This window comes from Tachypleus tridentatus, chromosome 2 (genome assembly GCF_004210375.1).
Source record: "Tachypleus tridentatus isolate NWPU-2018 chromosome 2, ASM421037v1, whole genome shotgun sequence".
Classification (NCBI taxonomy): Eukaryota; Metazoa; Arthropoda; class Merostomata; order Xiphosura; family Limulidae; genus Tachypleus; species Tachypleus tridentatus.
In genome coordinates this window covers 32,550,324-32,573,444 of record NC_134826.1, presented here as the reverse complement: position 1 = coordinate 32,573,444, position 23,121 = coordinate 32,550,324, and the positions used below count along the sequence as shown (strand labels likewise).

Below are 23,121 nucleotides of genomic sequence, written 5' to 3'. Positions count from 1 at the left end.
CAACTAGTTCAAACACAATTCTGAAAGATAAATAATTCTTCCCAATGTTGTTACAAAATAGTTCAGATAATTTCACTTTAAAATCACAACTACAACTATTGATGTCACCAGTTGTATCCATAACTTTAAATAACCATCGCTAAAATAGGGTTCGATTCCCCTCGGAGCTCAAGCAGATATCCCCATGTGGTTTTTTGCAAGAAGAAAACACATAAACACACTTTAAATAATTGTCTTTTTTCGTCAAAGTCCATAAGACTGGTTTCATTACTTTAAAATATAATTGACAAGATTAATTATTCTTCATTACTCTGTTATTACAATACAGGTTGTGATTATTTCACTTTAAAAACTGACTCCATACACTATTTCAGGATAAAATTACAATCACATAATTTAGGTTGATTTCACTGGCAATGATCCCATGGTAATTGTTGGGCCTTTAATCTTTGTGTTGGGTGAGCTTGGCGATCTTAATTTTGTGTCTTTATTTTTATTTCAATCGGTCTCTAATTTTTTCTTTTTTTCTTTTCTCTCTGCTTCTCCTCATCTTCCTATTGTTGTTGTTCTGATCTACTTGGTTTCTAGACCTGGTTGCTGTTTAACAAACTCTCATAGATCACCATCTTTGTACTCATGCTACTTTCTTCTTTATCCATTATCAAATTCAATTGGCGTGATTGCGGCCTTATACTAACCACTAGAATGTGAACACATAGCCATTTGCCACTGCAGTCTATGTCTACTTCTACCCTCGTCCCTTGTTTACTCCTGTAGACCCTAGCCGGCTCGCCACCGTCAGGTTTTATGTATTGGTTAAATTCTTCACAGTATATGTCTTTAACTTATGTCAATAAATTTCAACAATAAATAAGCAGCACACAATTCACTTATTTTAAGATACTATAGTAATACATGCCAAACTTATATACAATATGAATTAAATGTAAACTGAAAATGTCGTATATATCTGACATTAACTCATCAATTTTAAAAATAAACATATTTTTAGACTAAACAAAAAAATTCATGAGCATTATCATCATTAACATTATATATTAAACAAGTTTCTAATCGTTCTTTAGAAAATGTTTCTATTTCTCGAATAGCTTCATCTTTATGTAATGCTTTATTATTACTTGTGACATGATCGTCATTTTTCTAAGATGGTTTATAATATTTTTCACATAGATTACATTTTATCTGTTTCTGCCCAGTCTTAGCAATTTAACCTTATTGAAACTTACATTCTCTAGCAAATGTTTCTCTTTGAATCTTATCGACAATAAATTTTATTAAATCACTTCTTTAAAGCTTATATTATCCACTATATCCTTTACTGTTCAACGAACTTTTAATAATTTTAAAGTTTTAGATCGAAGTGCTATTTCTTTAATAACTTTATTTTTATACAATGTTTTATGTATGATTTTTTATTTCAATGTTAAAACTTCTATAAAATGTTTTTTTAATACTGAACACAAACATTACATTTTATTTTTCTGCTTAACTATAACAATTAGATCTTTATGAAACTCACATCATCTAGCACATATCGCCTTTTCATTTGTATCTACAAACATTTATATAAAATCATCTGTTTGATCCTTATTATTAATCATTTCTCTCTATTTTTGAATATATACACTATATCCTTTTATTAGTATACTCTTTCAGCTGTTCTAAGATTACTAATAACTCCATTTATTAATGGAAATGTTTCTATTAATTTACACCTTTTTATGCGTGCAGAATGTTTTTCTTGCGCTCTTCAAGAAATAGTGTAACAACTCTCATTCCACATCCACACTCAACATTTTGATATTTTTAATTTTATTACAATAATCAATAATAAATATATCACTTTTATATTTGTTTTTATAGAAATTATAAAGTAATCTATCTTCTTTATGTAATACCACACTTTTAATTTTATTAAATCTGTTTCTAAGAAGGGAGCTTTCCTTTTGATTTCACAAATGTGTTCTAACGACTTTCCATCCACATGCATACTACTTTTTTCATATCTTTTATTTTTATTTGCATGGTAATGATCACTAAAACCATTTTAGGTTTGATTATTTTTATTAAAATCATTGAGAGGGTTTTCAGTACAAATACGGCACTTGTACGTTCATCCATTTATTAATACAAAAACTTCTGGGTAAATGGATACTTTTGATGAGGTTTAGCGCTTTTTTAACACAATTGACAATAATAATGAGGCATGTAAAATTAAAGAATACGAAATGATTCCACAATTATGTGGAATATGTCAAATATGAATAAATGATAATATATTTTATTCTTGTAATACTTAGACTAAACGATAAAACTTATTTTAAAGTAAAATAGAGAATGAAATACTTTACTAATCAAGTAAAGATGCCATTGATAAGAGATATGGTACATCATTTGGTTGTTTTCTAAGGTAAACATGTATATATATATATATGTTATTAATAGTCTTGTTAAAAAGATATGTGGTTGTTTACAAGTTGGAAATGAAATGAAAGAAGCTAATCAGGTAATATTGAAAGAATATGAAAAAAACGTTTATTGAATACTATGAGAAGATAAAAACTGTAAAATGCCATGATAACTGTGAAACGTTTTACTTGGCTCCATTAATCGGAAAACTTACATATTGGTAGGAAATGCTAGAAAGTTTCCTTCTTAATATAAGGGGGCCCCACAACAGAGCCTCATTAATATTTCCACCTTATATAATATAAGATTAAGAAGACGGGTATCAAAAATAATCTTTTAGTCCTTTAGGATAAGTATGTGTACTTCATTTTAAATGAAAATAATAAACCTTGTGTTAAAGCTAAGAATATAGTTGAAGTATAGAGTAATGTATTAATCTTTTATATGTAAAAGATAAAAAATAATGCACATTATTGTCTTATCAAGCATATATCTTGATTCATTAAAAGTCAACTAACGAAGCACGAAAGAAAAGTATATCCGTGTTATAGATTTCTGTAGTGTTGCCATTCCAAAGACAGAGTGAAGAAACATGAAGAAGGATGTGAGATAAAAATATTGTGAAGGTTATAATGCTTTTTTGTAGATTCAGTGATAATGTTAAAGAATATTAATAATTAAACAGAAAGATTGATATCTGTTATCCAGATCCCTCTCAGAATTATACAAATCCTTACCAAAAACATGAACCTATACGTTTCTGTAATTATATCATGAATATTGTAAAGATCCTATAGTTTATAGACGACCAAACACAGAAATTTAATTCATGGAAATGCTTAAAGGATACATTGAAATAATAGAAACGTTATATGATAATACTGAGAAAATGGATGATTTAACTGTAAAAGAACTTAGAGCTCCTCTCAGTGGCATAGTGGTATGTCTGCAGACATACAATGGTAAAACCAGGTTTATATGCCCGTGGTGGACAGAGCACAGACAGCTCATTGTGTAGATTTTTGCTTGTTTACAGACAGATGCTAAAGAATTTAGAAATAATTATATTTTTATTTACGTGAAAAGCCATAGGTGCTTGAAAAAATGTTCACGACCATGATCATTTAAATGGAAAATATGAAGAACTAGCATATAAAAAAATAAAACCCCATAACCTGAGTGCTTTGAAAGGTGGACCTTTCTTCTTCAGGGGCGAATTGAGAATGGAGAAGAAAGGTCACCCTTCGAAAGCGCTCGAGTTATAGGATTTTTATTCATTTCTATCAAAACTTCTTGAACATACGTGTTTTTCTAACATCATAAGAAGACCGCCTTATAATAGTTGTTAGTAGTAATCTGTTATATAGAAATCCTTCTTTCTTCCCACTGTTTATTCATAATATGAGTGCTTATGATATTAATCTGTTTATCCTTAAAGTATTCAAGCGAAGTAATACAAATACTAGTGCAATGAATGTAAATGCTAATTCTTAAATAGGTTACATTTTAGCAGCATAATAAGAATATACAAAATAACTACAGGACATTCACTTCGATAAATCCCTAGTACCATAAAACAGAATAGCAACTAAAGAAATAAAATTAATGACAACTTTATATCATAAGAATATTACGTGCTTTACTATATAAATCTGAAACAATATTTGTAATTAGAAATGAAACTAAAGATATTTTATAGATTGTTAGACTTCCATCAATCTGATTGGATTGTGAAATATGTTAAACTAAATACACAAATGAGAATTAATGCTAGTAATGGTTTTGAAAAGGACATTTCATAAATTGTTGGATAATTCAATATCAAGAACGACTATGACAATATTAAAAAACGAGTTAGAATAATACTTATATATAATTTGAGCAGAAAACAGAACTACACAAGTCATTAAACTTAATCGGGTAACAAGGGTTTTTCGTATTAACATATCATCAGTTTTTTATTAAAAACATTCTCAAAAACTGTGTTATAATATTTCCATGTAATCTTTCCATTCTCTATATTTTATCAAGGATGCTATGTAGGCCGAAATAATATCATTAACAATGTAACAAGCTTTTATTGTGGTCATTTGATTTCAAGCAATAGAAAGAATCCTTAATATGAAGTGACTATAAAATACCAAACAGATGAGAGGCCACAAAAAATTCTATTGTTAACTTATTTTTGTTTATTTAAAATTATTATGGTTTCTCTATCATTAGTATATGTATGATATCTCTATGCCCCTCGGAGGAAACAACACTTTTTATTTCCAAAATGTTTTCCACTGACGTACAAAACATATTTGTAAAAACTTGATCCCTCCATATAATGCAAAAAACGTTATATAGATATATTATATCCTCCTCAAAATAAAATAACTAGACACAATAAGCAATACCTGTTGTAAAGAAATCAAAACAATAAACAAAAATGTTATCATTTTTCAGAAATGTGTCATTAATAGTGCCGTTTATAATTAAACCATCAATTCACTGACATGACTCTTCCTATTATTTCTATAAACAAGAAAAAGAGCTTTTAATTTATTTATTGCGTTGATATATTTTATGATTAAGTTGTTATTAAATGTATTAGGAAAAAATTCTAGCTATAATTCCATCACCAAACCAAGTTTCAATTATTTTTAGTCTAAAGATAGAGTAATTAGCGCCAACATCTATCTAACTAATTAATTTAGAAATGGAATAATTAGCGCTATCTTCTATCTAATTAAGCGTATGAGTTTTAATATAATTAATATAAGATTGTTCTCTACTCCAAACAAGATTGAAAAATTAATAGTTAAGTTAAACTTTAAGAATAGGACAATATTTACAAAAAAAACAAAACAAACATTATCCGATATTCATGTGAATAAAACATATTCAATAAATAAATTAATGTTAATATGAACTTCCAGATGTATCATTTCCACTATGGATTCATGTATAGCGTTGAGTTAAAGTTATTATACCAGGATACTGATTCTTATAAAATAAAACAGATGACCTATGCAACGATATAAGAGAAAACATTAATTTATTTGATACTTCACACTATCCAAGCGGTAATTCTTATTATATTCTGTTAATAAGCAAAAAGAAAGTTTCAGATAAAATGAAAGATTAGAAAAATTTGGAAATAATGACTGTACTTATGAGGCTTAAATATAAAATGTGTGCTTTTAAAATACAAGATGGTAAAACCTGTTGGGAGTCTGAAGGTGTAAAAAATGGGTTGTTAAAAACAGAATTACATTAGTTGAATATAAAGATTGTTTTTTCGATCAGAAAGAAATATATAAAATTATGAATCTAACAAGAAGTTTGTTTGTTTGTTTGTTTGAATTTCGCATAAAGCTACTCGAGGGCTATCTGTGCTAGCCGTCCCTAATTTAGCAGTGTAAGACTAGAGGGAAAGCAGTTAGTCATCACCACCCACCGCCAACTCTTGGGCTACTCTTTACCAACGAATAGTGGGATTGACCGTCACATTATAACGCCCCACGGCTGAAAGGGCGATCATGTTTTGTGTGACGGGGATTCGAATCCGCAACGACCCTCAGATTACAAGTCGCACGCCTCGACACGCTTGGCCATGCCGGGCCTATTTAAAGGTTATCTGTGATCCGCCCACATCGGGTATCGAAACACAGATTCTAGCGTTATAAGTCCGCAGACATACCGCTAATAAGTAGTAAAAAGCGTGAAATATGTTGTATCCGGGTTACTAGGAAACCATTATGCTCGAATGATGATAAAATATATATTAATGATATTAATATTTTAGCGTGTGATAACTCTTTAAATTGTCCCCCGATTGTACAGCGGTAAATTCACGGATTTACAACGCTACACTGGAGAGTTCAATTCCCTTCGGTGAACACAGCAGATAGGCCCATGTGACTTTGCTGTAAGAAAAACATACAGACGCACTATCTAAATTAGAAAGACTTACGTTCCGAAATACATTCTTATACTTTTTTTCTGATAAATGGAAACAATAAACAAGTTAACTCGTTTCGTGATAATATCATATAAGTTATTTTGATTTATCGTAACATCATACTATAACATAAAATTATAAAGATTAAAAAAAATCGAAACCTTTACTTTCTGCAAATTCAAATGAGCAGACAAATACTGACTTTCCAATTTCTTCTCCTTCTGCGAGTGTGTCAGGAATCGGTAGCTTGTTAGTCTCTGGTAACTGAATAACTAAAAGTCCAGAAATTATAGAGAGTCCCCCGAATATTCCTAATGGAATTTCTTTACTAGTAGCTTTTCCCTAGACAGAAAAATATTGCTCATTGAATAATTTATTACACGTTTGGCTATTATGCACTGCTAGGAAAGGTTTTGGGAAATTTTGAGCTAATGATCTTTGGAAAGTTTGCCTAGAGGAATCTTACTGATACGGCATAAATTAGTTATTTTTACTTTCTGGAAACCTACTTTCATAATATATGAAAAATATATGTCATATATTAAAAACTGTTTAGTGTACGTAGTATTATTAACTAATTAAATTTGTTTTTGTAATTCATTTATGTCGAGGCTATCGAACAATGTATTTGCAATCCATTAATATCGATCCTATAGAGATTTCTTAAACGTCTAAGTGATAAATATATAAATAGCTGCAACCAGACCAGCAAAAGTAGTAAGAAGATTAAAATCACGTTATATAACCATGCCAACTGATTTTGATAAATGTCGTTAAAAGGCTATGAACTTGGAGAGTTTGTTAAACAACAGCAAGAAGTAGAGAGAGAAGAAAGTAGAAAGGAAAAGAGGACGTAAAGCTAAATGACTAAAAAGAAATGGAGAGAGAGAAAAAAATAAGCGCACAAATTAATTAAGAAGAAAAGGAGAGATAGAAGAAACTAGAAATAGACAGAATAGGAGCATAAACTGAGATTGCAAAGCTGAATCAACCTAAGGAAGAAGGACCCAAGAACTACAATGGAGTCAGGGCCAGCCAGTCCAAGCAGCTCAAATTTGATAAACACAAAGATACTACGAATGTTTTCGTGAAAAAATATGAAAGATTGTCAAAAGTCAGAACTTGGTCAAAGGCAACTAGCCAGTCTGTCTCAGCGCTCTTCTCACAGGAAAAGGCTAACACGTATATGCAAACATGACATCAGAAGATACTATGGACTATGACAAATTAAAAGTGGCTTTGCTGAAACGATACTTCACAATATGAACTGACATGGTCAAATTTGACAATAGTTTTGAGGTACTGGCAGAACTACAAGCACATGAACAATTCATGATCACGCACTCAACTGACATGCTATTCCTAAAGGAGAGAGCACCAAAAATGTAGAGAAGATGAACTAACTGGAAGAACAGCTTAAGGAAAACTATGGGGAATTATAATCTACAAGCCCAAAAATATCTAGTTAATTTCGAAACCAGTGATGACTGACCAGAAGCAAGATTCCACCAAAAGAAGATGACAAAAGATTGATAGACAGAAGGGAGAAGAGATGCTATATTGTTGGGAAATATTACAAAGGAGTGCAAGTTCATTACCAGCTATCAACATCAGAAATTTCAACATAAAGCAGTTAGATATACTTACAAAGATAATCCTGGTGAGAAACAGGAAAACTGTGACTGTTACCATGATTGCTTCTGCCAGAAAAAAGGAGAATCAAGAAAACACGTCAAATTCACCACACAAAAAGTTCTAATTCTATGATTGATAAGTGTACGACTAATGGTTGACTTAAATTAGCAGGTGGATCAACACTGCCAATAGTGCTTGGAGCGTGTGATAAACATCAAGAGGTTATATCAGATCTCAACATACCAGTAAGTCAAGTATATGTTGGGGACGAAAAAGAGAAGGTTCTATGAGACACTAGGTGCAGTAGTGTAACAGTTGAAACTACTACAGTATCTGATGATCATGTGACAGGCAAGATATGTCTATGTGTGCTAATTCATGGAACAGTGAGAAGGTATCCCATAGGAGGGATAAAGGTGTATACTCCATATTATGTAGAAGACCTTGAAACCATGTTCATTCAAGACTCAGTATATGACTTTGGGATAGGAAATAAACCAGGTAGTAGAAATTTGAAAGAAGTAAAGAAGAAAGATCCTTCAGAAACTTCAGGGCACTACCCAAGAGTAAATGAAGCACAAGATGAAGAGGAATGACTTTACAAAACAGAAGACCGAAAAGAATACTGAACCATATCAATGAAAGCAGTTCTGTTAGAGAGGCTAAACCTAATACAGACAGACAGCAGTAATTCTATAACAAGAGAGCCAAGAGTTGACATTTCAAGGTACGGTAGAAGTTTTAAGTTCTCCTGCTTACAGACAACAATAAATTCATCCACCAGTGGAAAAGACCTTTCACGGTATAAGTGGTCCACAGAATGCACTATAATGTGAACGTTGATAGCCGAGGCCATAGAGATTTCTAGAAGGCGTAAGTAATAGAAATATAAAATAGCTGCGAACAGACAAGCAGAAACAAAGAGAGTGTAAAAAGTAAAGTCACGGGAAAGAGAAGTCGGTGAGAGAAAAGATAGTAAAATCAAAGTTAACCATCATAAGAGTGAAAGGCCTTACTGGTTAATTTGTTGGAGTGAGATTTATAGTTTAAAAGAGATATGGAGAATAATTTGTCTTGTTAACAGATAGAAATAAGAAATTATAGCATCATATAGTTTAATCATAGAGCAATCAAGAGCTTATCCGTTGTATTAGACATCTGATTATAAAATATTCACGCAGTAAATAAGGAAAGAGTATCAGGTATTTTTAATGAAGTTGAGTTTGGGATATATTAGAACTGTAATTTAGAATTACTCTGTATCCTTCGAAAAGTATCATTCTTTTTTCCTTTGATTAAATGAAATAGTTAAAACAAATGTCTGTTAATGTGACTATTCGTAATATGTTACAACTGAGGATTTGGAGTGTTTCTATATTTTGTCTCTCATTATCAAGAATTTTCAAAGTGTTATAAATATATAAAGAACAAAGCACGGAATATTGTTCAATACCAAACTATTTTAGTTGATAAAAATCAAAGGTAACTCTGAACTTTAAAATAAAGGCTAAAACAGATATAAATTTTGATAAACTATAGATATTACAACCTATCGATTACCACAACCACTTTCAAACATGTGGTCAGCTATCGGTCAGTGACCTCTTTCTTTCTTTGTGAACCTGACGATGACCGAAGAAGGTCGAAACGTTGTTCGCTCCTCTACATAGTTCTTTCTCTATCCATACCAGCCGTTTTTTACATATACACATATCGATAAGCTTTCAGTGGGAGAAGTTGTATAATTTTATGAAGCCTTGAAGAATGGATGATAAAGAGTGACACTTCAGTCATGAAATCGATTTAATCTTCGGTGTTAAGTATTTCAAAGAAACAATTAGAATTAGACATTTACTAGTTAAAGAGCACGAGTGTGTTTATGATTTATGGTTAGGCAAGGTGCATGTGCTTGAATGTATATTATAGAATATTGTTAAATATAGCCAGGAAGTATACACATGTACATACAAAGAAGTTGAGATAAGTGTTACGTTAGTATGCTGGATCAGTGCGCGTTCTTAAATTGCACAAGATACTAAAAATGATAACAATAGTTTTCGTTTTAAAGAACTTAATTCTTATTCAGTATCAAAAAGAGTTGAAATAAAACACAGAATATTTAATCACAATGTTCTTCACGCAACATGACTGAACTTTCCACGCGTATAATCAAAAAATGAAACATTTACTAAGTTTTTTATAGCCAAATGCTTTTCTGATTTCTAACGTCTAAAACGTGACTTACCAACTCCTTAACAAAAGGTGCTATCATTGATCCAATCCGAGCAGACATCGAACACGAGCCGAGTCCGATATTTCGTACAACAGTGGGGAAGAGTTCAGCTGAGTAAATATAAATCACACTAAACGAACTGGCGATACACAGCTTTCCAGTCATAGCCAAGGTTATTCTCAGCCACAGGAGATCTAATGCACGTAGAAATACACAACAAGAAATAAGTCATAGTTTTAGGTCGAAGAATACAAAATACTTAACATATAGATGATTCTTTATATTTAAATACACTTCGACCAATTTAGTAAATATTATTAGAATGATGAACTTTATTACAGTGAATACGTTACGTTTCCTTCTAGGCTAGACATATAATAACATTTTGTTTCGAACACAACTGTTATAGTACAAAGGTTTTTTATTTTTTATATTATTTTAGTTCGTACAAAAAATAAAATTCAAAAGCTTTGTTTGTTTCTTTTGTTGGAATTTCGCACAAAGCTACTCGAGGGCTATCTGTGCTAGCCGTCCCAAATTTAGCAGTGTAAGACTAGTATGCCCGGTAACCGTCCGTTGCAAATTCTCTTTGGACGAAACGTTGTTCTCTGCTTTATTAGTAAAAGTGTTAGTACTCATACTAGCCGTCCTAAGATATATGGTGTGTTTCCTTGTTACGAAATTATACCTGACTTCTAACTGCGTTTTATGAGCAGTTTGACGTGCTTCAGGTTTGTTCCTCGCTTATCTCATTGATCTTGCTTCAAAATTTGGTAAACAAAACTATCTCTTTCTTGGTCTTACTTTAGGTACTTTGAATTTCACTTTCTTTCTCAAACTTTTAGACTTTGCTAATTTTTCGTATCATGATTTTGTCGGTAATTTTGATAATATACTTATGTAACTTACAAAGATCGATTTACTTCAAAATTCCTGCATATTTGTATGCAAAAAACTCCGTATGGAAGGCTTGTACTTCCTTTGGTCACAGAACAATTTAGTTCATAGTGTACAGTTGGATTCTCCAGGAGAAAAGGGTAACTTTGTTTGCTTGTTTGTTTGTTTTTTAATTTCACACAAAGCTACTCGAGGGCTATCTGTGCTAGCCGTCCATAATTTAGCAGTGTAACACTAGAGGGAAGGCAGCTAGTCATTACCACCCACTGCCAACTCTTGGGCTACTCTTTTACCAACGAATAGTGGGATTGACCGTCACATTATAACGCCCCCACGGCTGAAAGGGCGAGCATGTTTATGCGACTGGGATGCGAACTCGCAACCCTCAGATTACGAGTCGCACGCCTTAACACTCTTGTCCATGCCAAGCCATGTCACTTTCTTATGCAGTATGACAATGGTTCTCTATTATGAATACTCACTTTGAAATAATGTATGAAACTCACTTTAACACAGTTTTAGAAGTTTTATTTAAAATATTTATTTTGTTGATAATAATAAACGTACAAAAGTGATGTAGATTATTTAAAAAGTCATTTCGCCATTAAGGAAGTAGTTTAAGAAAAAAGTATAATAAAATAAGGTCTTTTTTTTTTATTTTAGCGAGAGCCTACTTTATAACATTTAACATTTCGGTACCGTGTAAAACTGTTATTGACGTACTCCTTAAAAGGGATCATATGTAATAAATAAATATTTTATAAGAGATCCAATTGTGATGAAACATTGTTAGGGAATTTATCATTATACAACAAAAAACAATCACTGTTCTTGCCAAAAATTGACAGCAGTTTACACACTAGTTGCACGTTATGCCACTGGAGAAGGTTACGTGTGTATCAACTTCAAGCAACAGGGAAAAAGATAATCAGGCCACTAGAGACAATGACGTCATAGCGAAACAAAGTGTCACAATAGGGCGTTGGCGACATGTAATGGTGTTATCAGAGACGAGATGGCGTAGCTATCTTAGGGAGGGGTGGTAATATAGTTTAATACTATAAGGTCTGTTACTAAAGACGGATTTTGTTTATAAAGTTTATAGGCAGATATTGTTACTGTAAGTTCTGTAGATAGACAGTATAACCAAAGCTCTGCAAGCTTACAGTGTTACTAATACTTTACACATAGTTAATACAGATGAATGGAGCTGAAGTTAGGAGACTACTGATATTTAGGTTGCATTTTGGATACTTTTGCAATAGGTAGATGATAGTAAGAATTCTGTAGGCATTACTTGGTGGATTATTTATGTTTCACAAAAGAGGATAATCGAGTATGATTGTATACAGATTTTAATTTGTGTTTAGATATTTATTCTGTATGTTTTTCTTAGGAGGAGGATGATACTATACAGCTTGTGTTACTACAGCTTTATAGACAGATATTATTACTGAGTATAGTGGATATGTATATACGTTTTACAAAGGTAGATAGTGTTCCACAGGACTGCATATAGGTTTAAACTTATGTTTATATTTGTCATTCACATATGTTTTACAAAGGTAGACATTGTTTAACAGGATCGTGCTATTAAGATTCTATAGACAAAGGTGGATAGTGTTTAAATTATGCCTACAATTGTCAACTTACATTTTCGTTTTATAGCTATGTTTTCATACATCTGTAAAACATTATGAAGATTTTGACTTGTCTCATCTTTTCATTCACTTGTGTTTTTACAGGATAATAACATTGCTAGTACATATAACATGCCTTTTTATTAATATTAAAGAAGACAGCCAATTGTGTTTTAAAATGCTGATTGTAGTTTTATTCTCTATATTTAAGCATTTTTAAATTAATATCCTGAAAAGGGCAATTATTTAAATATAACTCACTTTCACTAATTTGTATTTATGCTATATATATATATATATAAAACTATGAATTTTATTATTTTTGACAAACATGCTGGCGCAGCATGGCCAGGTATTTAAGGCTCTAGACTGGTAATCTGAGGATCGCGGGTTTTAACATGCTCGCTTTTTCAGCCGTGGGAGCATTATAATGTTCGGTCAATTTCACTATATATTGGTAAGAAAATAGCCCAAGAGCTGGTGGGAGTGGTGATAACTAGCTGCCTTCTTTATCGTCTAATTAGGCACGGCTAGTGCAGGTAGCTCTCTTGTAGGTTTGCGCGAAATTTAAAAAACAAACAAACAAAATGCCCCATTTCACTTAAATACTTTTTATAGTGTTTCTATGAGCCAGTTTACACACTCGTTACGTGCAAATGGAGTGATTACTGACATCAAGGCTTCTGTTTGTTAGGATATACAAAGATCTTTACTTATTATTAAGAATACTGGTAATAAACACTTTCTCAAGCAGAAAGTGAAGAAGTATATAAACTGTAGTAGGTCTGAAACCATATATTTACTGAACACTTTTAGTTTGTATTCAGTAAAATATAAAGTAGAGCTAACTGAGCAGTTCAGAAACGTATTTTTAGTGAATTTACGAGATTTTTCTAAAGTATGGAGCTTATCATAAGTTAAACTATCAAATATTTAAAGTATATAATAAACATTGAAAGAAATACAATTAAATTAAATGAGTAATAAAATTAGAAATGGCCCCCTGACGAACGTCTCTCGTTTTATCTCCAAACTTGAACATGCAACAAGATACTTGAGCATTCCAGTATTCCTCATAAATTCTTATTCAACTGAAGAGTCCATTATCACGTAGTCTAAAATATATTTTATAATGTTTGAATTTTTTGTCAAACAATGTTAAGCAAACATCGTATGGTCCGAAATCAGAAGAGGTGTAATGATATTAAAGACAAAAATAAATAAAAAGGCTTACTGTCAGGAACTGGAACTGTGAGCAAACAAGCTATACCTGCAGTCACCATCATCACCATCAAAGAAATACGACGACCCACGTATTTTATGAGAATGAATGCAATAATATTGGCTGGAAACTCAAGCGAGCCGGCGATAAAAAAAGTTATCAAAGGATTTCCACCCATGTCGTTTGTATGTAGAGACAATCCATAGTAGGTAAATGCATTCACAAACCTACAGAAAGGTGTTATCAATTGAAATTTAAAACATTTATTTCATTGGTTCTTATTAAGAAAAAAAAAGACGAAAACATTTACAAAAATTACATTTTTATTAAAATATGCCTATAAACTAATTATCTTGCGATTGTTTCTAATTATCTTTAGTTAATTTTTTATGGAACAAAAATAGAGTTATTCCTTAACATTGAAATAATAAAATGGAAAATTGACATTACTAAAAAAGTTAATATTTATGAAAATTGCATAAATTTTCTATTTGCCACGTCCAAGAACATCATTCATCAAAATATTTTTTTACAAAACATTATTTCTCTTATTTTGTTTAGATTATATCTATAAAGATTTTTCAAATATTTTCATCTGGTACTATTATGAGTTTTAATATAAAGCATAATTGCTCATGTTTGACAAGTACAAAAGGTACGTAATATTAAAATGATTTTGAATACACAAATCAGCAAGGTACATAAAAGCTACAGCCGATGAAAAGTCGCAATAGAACGGTATGTTTCAGAAACACATTTTAAGATTCTTTGGCATGTCACAAGTAGTTTGATACCCTAAGTAACCAATTACTTTTAGGAAGGATATGTAACAGCCCTTTTTGAAGCAATATATTCATGTACAGATCATAAAACTATGTTTAGGTTAGGGATTTAGATTTTCATAGATTGGGTTACTCTTTGTCTAACTAAATTAGAAACAAAGGAATATGGATCAACTTGTGACATCAGGTCCATCCAGAAAGAGTCCTGCAGTGAACTGTACACCAGCCATGGTAAACATTTTATAACCAATGAAAACTGACGAACACAAAGGTCAGTATAAAAGCTGCTCACTTTCCCCAAGCAACAGTAAGACTTAAGAACGAATGAGTTATGTCTAGAAGAATGACCAGTTGTTTCCATGACATATGCGTCTAGATTTTTTATTAGGGGCCGGATTCTTTACAGTATGTGTTTGTGACGTTTTATCGATAAATCTGAACAATAAACAGATACAATACAAACCATTTATTTTTCAATAATATATTGAAAATAAGTAAAACATATGTACAAAAATGCATTATACTGCTGGTTATCACAGTTGTACAAAGAACATTAAATAATTCTATTTTAAATCAGAAACCCACACAGACTGATTTAAGTTTTTTAGAACTTAATTGACAAGAGGAATTATTATTTTCTGTCTCTGTTGTTACAATACAAACTTCGACACTTTAACTTCAAAATACGACACTGAAATGAACGTAGGTATGAAAATTGGCGATTTTGAAGTATGAAGATCTGCATGGCCAGGTGGTTAAGGCACTCGACTCGTAATCCGAGGGTCGTGAGTTTTAATCCTCGTCACACCAAACATGCTCGCCCTTTCAGCCGTGGGGACTTAATAAAGTGGCGATTAATCCCACTATTCGTTGGTAAAAGGGTAACCCAAGAGTTGGCGGTGGGTAGTAATGACTAGCTGTTTTCCTCTAGTCTTTGCGTGAAATTAAAAAAAAAAAAAAAAACAATAACAGCGTATATTCGAACATTGTTGAACGATCGAGAATCTCGCGTGATTGGTATATAAAAGCAAGTCATAACAAGAAGCTACAATCAGCAATCTATAAATCTCGAAAGCTATAATTGCGATTAACGTCTATTTAACGAAAGACTGGAGAATTTGACCAGGAATTTATAAATTTCGAACTTTATAAACCATTCACCTTGAGATAGTTAACTTCTAATGTTAGTTTTTGTTGTTGTTTTGAATTAAGCACAAAGCTACACAATGGGCTATCTGTGCTCTGCCCATCACGGGTATCGAAACCCGGTTTTTAGCGTTGTAAGTCCGCAGACATATCGCTGAGCCACTGGGAGGCGTTAGTTTTCCTACGAGGACATTAGATATCTATCTTTTTCTGTGAAAAGTAAGCTTGTAAACCACGTTAGACCAAACAAGAATACAGCTTGCTTACATTCCCACTCAAGTGAAGCATATCTATATATTAACATAAGCGTAATTTACGCCTCGTGAACCTAGACCATCGATACAATATCAAGTTTCAGACCAGACAGCAGACTGAATATTGTTTGTAAGTTTGTAAAACCTCTGTATATAAATCATTATTTGTAATAACCATCAGTACAAATTGTATTTTTTGTATACTCATATTAAAATAATGTTTTTAAAGAAAGAAAATTGTGTGTTTCACTCTTGTTGGAAATATAATAAATTTGATACATATTAACATTTAATTAACTTCTAAATTAAAATTATAATTTCCGGCTATTTGAAATCATAGTAATAATATACGTAACATAATAAATCGGAGATTCGTACGAGTTAAATTAAAATACGTAGCAATATATAATATTATGAGATATCAAAACATTTTTTGTTTGTATGAAACAGTATTTCATCCGTGAAACTAATATCAATTGAAGATTTATATGTTTTTTTCTTTAAAACAATCTATAACAGAATGAACATTCTGCTAGAGCAAATTAAAAGTATTGTTCTTTTGTTTTTCATTTTCGTGCAAAGCTACACGAGATCCATCTGCGCTAGCCGCCCATAATTTAGCAGTGTAAGACTAGAGGGAAGGCAGCTAGTCATCACCACCCATCGCCGACTCTTGTGCTATTTTTTTACCAACGAATAGTGGAATTGACCCGCCCAGTATAACGTACCCACGGTTGAAAGGACGGGCATGTTTAGTAGGACTGGGATTCGAACCCACAATCCTCAGATTACGAGTCGAGCGCCGTAATCACTTACCCTTGCTGGGCCTTATTGAAAATAAAGAACGTATTTGTTCTTTCTTCGTTATTTCCCTCATTAAGGTTTCTATATATAATTTTTTGTCGTCACTGTTGGTACAGCGTTAAGTCTACGGATTTACAACGCTATAATCAGGAGCTCGATTCCCCTCCGTAGACTTAGTAGATAGCCCGATGTGGCTTTGCTATAAGGAAAACACCAACACACAGTATTGAAGACCTATGTTTTATGAAATATGTTTTTGTCCTTTTTTTTTTGAAGTAGTATATTTTAAGCTACTGGAATATTAATACCACTTCTCAATAATTAACAGACCTACGATTCTCAAAATACTTATACCAAATAGACCAATATGATACTTTCTATTTCGACATAAAAGTTACCCGCAATATAAAATTATCGTAAATTGAACATGTAGAATCTGATAATGTTAGTAATTTAATAAGTTCGATGAAAAGATTATTTTATGAAATTATATGACGTACTTATATTATCATCTTAATAACATTCTGAATTTAGTTTGATTAATTAATATTCATGGCTTTAAGTCATAAATGTTGTTCTTTATTGAATAAAAGGACAAACGTGTGTAAGTTGGGCATTTTGGTTACAAGTGAGTGCTGGAAATGAATATGTCTTCTGAAAGTTGTTTTACTTTTATTATCGTACTTATTTTCCATGTCTGTCGAATCTCAAGTAGATTTGTTTCTTTTTGTGTACTTGTCTGTGTAAAAAAAGCAGACAAAGGCTCCAAAAAGATATATTAATCTAATGTACAGATCACATTTATTCACTGTATTTCGTATGTGAACTTAAACACTGACTAGAATATGGAGACTCACCAAAAGAGAAAGTTATTCAAACTCTTCTTTCTCATGTTAGAGTTTTGAGCAAATCCAAAATGTGGCTTGGCGATTTCGTTTCATTTCTTCTTCCTTAAAACAAGAAGAAAAATGATTTTTTTAAATTAAATTTTGCCAGACGATTTACTTTCAGCCCTTTATTACTTCTTTATCCCTCACCCCTCGTCCGATGACTCAAAAATAAGTCTGAAGGCCTGTCATGATAAAAATCGGAGGCTTATCAGCTAGCAAAGAAACGAAACTTTTTGTCTAATTGGTTTTCAGTGTTCATTGAATAAGAAATACACGTCTTCTCTCTGTTGGTAACTTTAGCCAAGAATTATGCAATAATTTTTGTTATAAAGAGTTTTTATGACTAGTACATTTAATATTTCTAACTGAGGCTGCTAAACTTATCTTTAATTTTGTTAACTGATCATAAGCCAAATGCGCAACAGGTTCAGTTTCGAAAATAATGTTCAAGAACTTTATTTTTTTTTGAGTAAATGTAATGAATATATATATTTACAATCTATAAAAAATGTCAAACAAGCTATTAATACTTTATCCAGGTTTTCTTACGCAAGCACATGTTATTTTAACATTTCCCACACTGGCCTATTTTAACATGTATATTATTTTCAGACTTTTCCAGATTATTCTCGTTGGCACACATTTTATTTAAATAGTTATTTTTTTCATAACTAATGTCATTTATCTTCTCCATTTTTCACTACGGTTTTTTTTTTGTGGTCTTTTTCTTTTATGTATCTTCGCATTTATCTTTAGATAAATTATGCTGAAAGTTTTGGAATATACAGTTTAACTATTTTAAGTTAATGATCTCTAATGTGTGTGTCAGTTAATTTTCATTCTTTTCTGAATCATCACTCCATTCACCACATCCTAGTAGGTGCATATTTAAAACGCAAAGATTCTACATCAAACAATTTGACAAGGTGGTCAACCTTAACCTACCTGCTTTTCTTTGGCTACAAGTTGGGACATGATTACCTGCCAGTTTGAGACAGTTTTACCATTGAGTCTTGCAGCATTTCTTATTTCCCTTTCTGCCAGCTCGACCTTTCCTTGCGATAGTAGCCAGCGAGGAGATTCTGGAAGGAACCTAAAGAAAATTAGAAATTATGAACATTTTTATACAGACCAACTGATTAATTTTTTGGCTATTAAAAAAGTAGATCTCAGTTGAAACGTCATTTGTAAATTTAATTGTTCATCACTTAAAAATCATATTTTTGTAGATAATGCTTTTACAGAATGTTACTTAATAAAACTTACTTATACTGTTACAATATATGTATGTATATCAAATTTAACAGAGCGACGAAAATCATAAATGGCTTTAAGTTATACCAGCGCAGAACAATGAAAATATGATGGTTTTTGGTAATACAATTAAATCACCATTTTAATGCATGATAAGGGGACACAGCATTGGCATAAAGAAGTAAATACAATGCACACAGTTGGTTGTAAATGTTGAAAATGTTATTGGACTCAGAACGTTGCGAGCTTGAGCAGATGGTACTAACTCCTTTATGGTCTAGTTATTTGTTTACCTATTTTTATAGCAGTTTTTTATTTGATATCTCGTGATATCATTGTTTATAGTAGTCACTAAATGCCAAATAGTACAGAGGACTAAGAAATAAGACAGAATATTTTCTGCGAATATCCGTCCCTAATTTAGCAGTGCAAGATTAGAGAGAAGGCAACTAGTCATCACCACCCACCGCCAACTCTTTGGTTACTGTTTTATCAATGAATAGTGGAATTGACCGTCATATTATAAAAAAACCCACGGCTGAAAGGGCGAGCATGTTTGGTGTGACGGGATTCGAACCGCGACCCTCGGATTACAAGTCAAGCAGCCTAGCCACCTGGGCCTTTACATTTTCGAAAGCAAACATGGAACAAAACGATTCTTGCAATTAGTGGATCAGCGATAAGTTTGAAAACTCGCAAAGATAAAATATGGGATTTGATGGTTCAGTTTCTTGCAGTGTACATAAAAAATCACCACGTAGCTTTGCGTTGAAAATCAATCAAACATGGAAAAAAAATAGTTTCTATAATTTTTATTTGTTTTTAATATTGAATTATTTTAATTATAATGAGGATAATTATCAAATATAAATGATAAATTACCACCAAATACTACAAAGAAGTATCCAGGGAACAGAAATGATCAGCTGGAAATGTCTCCACTTTTTCACCAAAAAAGCAACACCAGGTAGAATGGTATAGCCTAACGCCCAGCCAAATTGGTAACAAATGCCAAGAATAGTGCGATAATCTGGTCCAACTACTTCCAAGACTGAAAAAGAAAAGTACACAGTAACTGCAATGACTGTGAAAACAGACAAATGCACGTACAAAGGAATCACAAGTAATGAAACTATATGTTGAATTCGTTAATGGAGCACAGTATTATCACAGAAATATAAGAAAATGCGAATATGTTGTACAATTAACTCGTATTTTATAAGTAAGTTTTTTTTCTTCACACAGACCACTGCTCCCAGTTCTTATGCTGCCATGCAGTTTATCAATGTACGATTCTGGAATAGTGTTCCAAAACTCTTGTATTATTTCCCACAATTCTGCCAATGTCTAATTATTTAATAAAAACACTGGAAGAAATATGAATTTGATGAAGGTTTATAAGATAAAAGTTATCAAGCTTGCAATCAGATCTTAAATTCAACTCTTTTTTTTCTTTCTCGAAAAAGATGGCCAAAGACACAAATTTCATTCCTTTATATATTTATTAGGATACTCGGAATGATACAAATACATTGGTCACTATAGAATGCTGCTAGATTTTATCTTTATTTTATAGGTCTGTGTTGTTAACACACGATTTCACAAATCTCTATAAGGAAAACTTGAAGATTCACATTAGAAAGTTGTTATGAATTACATCCTTGTCTCGATTACAAAGTGAGGTTTTTTTATATCGTACTGAAAACATGTAATGGTTTCATATACACAGATATGAGTTGGTTAACCAGTGTAGTAATATACGTGTTCCTGCTAACATTGTAATAATAGTAAAATTAGCCAACACTTTGTCATGAAGAATATTGGACAACACTATGACTTTTAAAGGAACCATAAGTTTGTAAAGGACGGAACCATTAGCAAACATTAGGTGGAACAATTTCATCACATAAAGTCTTATTCCTGCCAATACTAACTGAATAACCAGCCAAAGACTCTCATTCTATTTCTTGAATCATTAGTCGTTTAGCAATGCAAGCTTTCTATTTTGTAAGAGTTTAATATCGTTTCTCCATAGATTTCATTTTGTTTTTTTCTTTGAGTTCAAGGACATTTCTGTTTGTTTTACCCAGACATACGTAGTGTTTAGTTATAGGATTCACCAAAGAGCAGCTGTCGATCCTATTATCTTAAAATGAGTAAGCAGCCTCGCAACAACAAACACACTAATTACACCTTGCCTTGTATGATTCATGTTGAAATCATCTAACGTCTGTCATTGAAACTATACACACACCACAATAACTTTCATCATTCTACCGTTGTTCAGTGTCATAGCTGCAATATGTCAATAAACAACATGTACCAGAAGACTGGAAGTTGGCTAATGCTACTCCTTATTTCAAAGGACATGATAACGTTTTCTCCATTAATTATCAGGGCGGGAAATTTTTTTGGAAAACTGGTGAAAAATGTTTTGCAAAGTCATTTAACAAAGTTTACATTTTTTTCAGTATGATTTCACTAGGGTAAAATCTTGCTTTACTAATCTTTTGACATTATTTGAACAGATAACTAGGTTTTGTTCATGTGGATTTTCAATAAGCAGTAGACAAAGTACCATATATAAGCCTTATTAAAAGGTTACCTCTGTATGAGAGGCCTATTGATAGAAAAGTGGCTAGATGGAAGAAAGAAACTGTTGCTATAAATAGGGTCCAGTCTAAATGGATTAACGCCACTACTCGAATACATCAGACCTCCGGATCTTCGTTCTCTTTGATTTTTTATCAATGACAGACGAAGTAAAGGTTAATAGATTACTTACATCTGACGTTAACATTAAATTTGTGGTGCTACTGCCTGTGAGAAGGAAACTAGAAACTATTGTTAAGAAAATAATTTGTGTTATTCAGCGAGTTGAGTGAATAAATGACGGACAGCTTTTAGTTATAATAAATACAAGGTAACGAGCTATTATAATTTGAATTATCAGTATAATTTTGATAGAAATAACCTATAAAATGTTATAAAAGTTAACAATTTTAACGTTTTGGTTGACCAGTCTTTTAAGCTATCGAAGTAATAGAGTAAATATGATTTTAGGTTTCAATTGCCAAAGCATTAAATGCAAATTTAAATAAATTATTATATTTGTTTGTTTCTAGTTAGGCACAAAATTGTGCAATGAACTATCTATGCTCTGCCTACTACAGATATCGAAGCCTGATTTCTGGCATTGTACGACCGCAGAAATACCGCTGTGTCACTACAGAGCTACAATGTTACTGTTTGTGTCATTTGTTATACCACATTTGGAACATTGTGTTCCGTTTTGTGCATCTTACCTTAGAAAGGATATTTAACTGTTAGACAGGGTTCAAAAGATGTTGTCACAGAAGGATAAATTAAGATTTCTGAAACTGTTTTCTCTTGAAAAAAAAGAAATGATCTGATTGAGATGTTTAAGATTGTTACGCTAATTGATATTATTGATGTATAATATTTTTTTGTATATAATAAGGAGAAGGTTGAAAGTAAGGTACACAAATATAAATATTAACAGGGAAGATTCATCTTCAGCTAATACAGTTTTATTTTTTAAAAAGATAGTTTCGGATGTAGTAGATGCAGTTAATTTAAGGGAGTTTAAGAAAACAGTTGATTGATTCTTTAATGATAAGGGCTCAGTATTATAAATCTTAAGATTTAGCCCTCAGCCACCAAGGACATTAATATTTTATTATTAAGATTTCCAAAATAATTTTAAAACAATAATGTTCCATTCTTTTAGTGACTAAACCAATTAATAATTTAATTGCTTGATAAAATATAAACTTTTTTATAATTATGTTTCATTAATATTATGTTATTCAGTTTTTTAATAAATCTTGGCCATGTGATAGTATAACCGCATACATATATATACACGTAAAATACATATTATAAACATAAAGCACTTATTTCATCATTACTGCAGGAAAAATGAAGTAAATTACATATTGAAAAATATTATGTTACTTAAAAT

General features: G+C 31.7%; 1 protein-coding gene and 1 pseudogene across 2 annotated transcripts in view; both read right to left on the bottom strand.

The window, feature by feature from the left end:
- Positions 1-6,523: 6,523 nt before the first annotated feature.
- On the bottom strand, positions 6,524-17,879 carry LOC143245467 (organic cation transporter protein pseudogene; annotated as a pseudogene). Its single transcript, XR_013025630.1, has 4 exons — positions 17,850-17,879; positions 14,019-14,233; positions 10,260-10,441; positions 6,524-6,721 (listed from the first exon to the last, which is right to left on the bottom strand). The product of XR_013025630.1 is annotated as an organic cation transporter protein pseudogene (transcript).
- Positions 17,880-17,885: 6 nt separating this feature from the next.
- LOC143245466 (organic cation/carnitine transporter 2-like) overlaps positions 17,886-23,121 on the bottom strand; it is a 36,736-nt gene continuing 31,500 nt past the window's right edge. Inside the window, exons 5-7 of the mRNA XM_076491827.1 lie at positions 20,019-20,187; positions 18,828-18,975; positions 17,886-17,942 (exon numbers count right to left, since the gene is read on the bottom strand). Of these exons, the coding sequence (XP_076347942.1) occupies positions 17,886-17,942; positions 18,828-18,975; positions 20,019-20,187 (374 nt within the window). The remainder of the gene's footprint in view (positions 17,943-18,827; positions 18,976-20,018; positions 20,188-23,121) is intronic.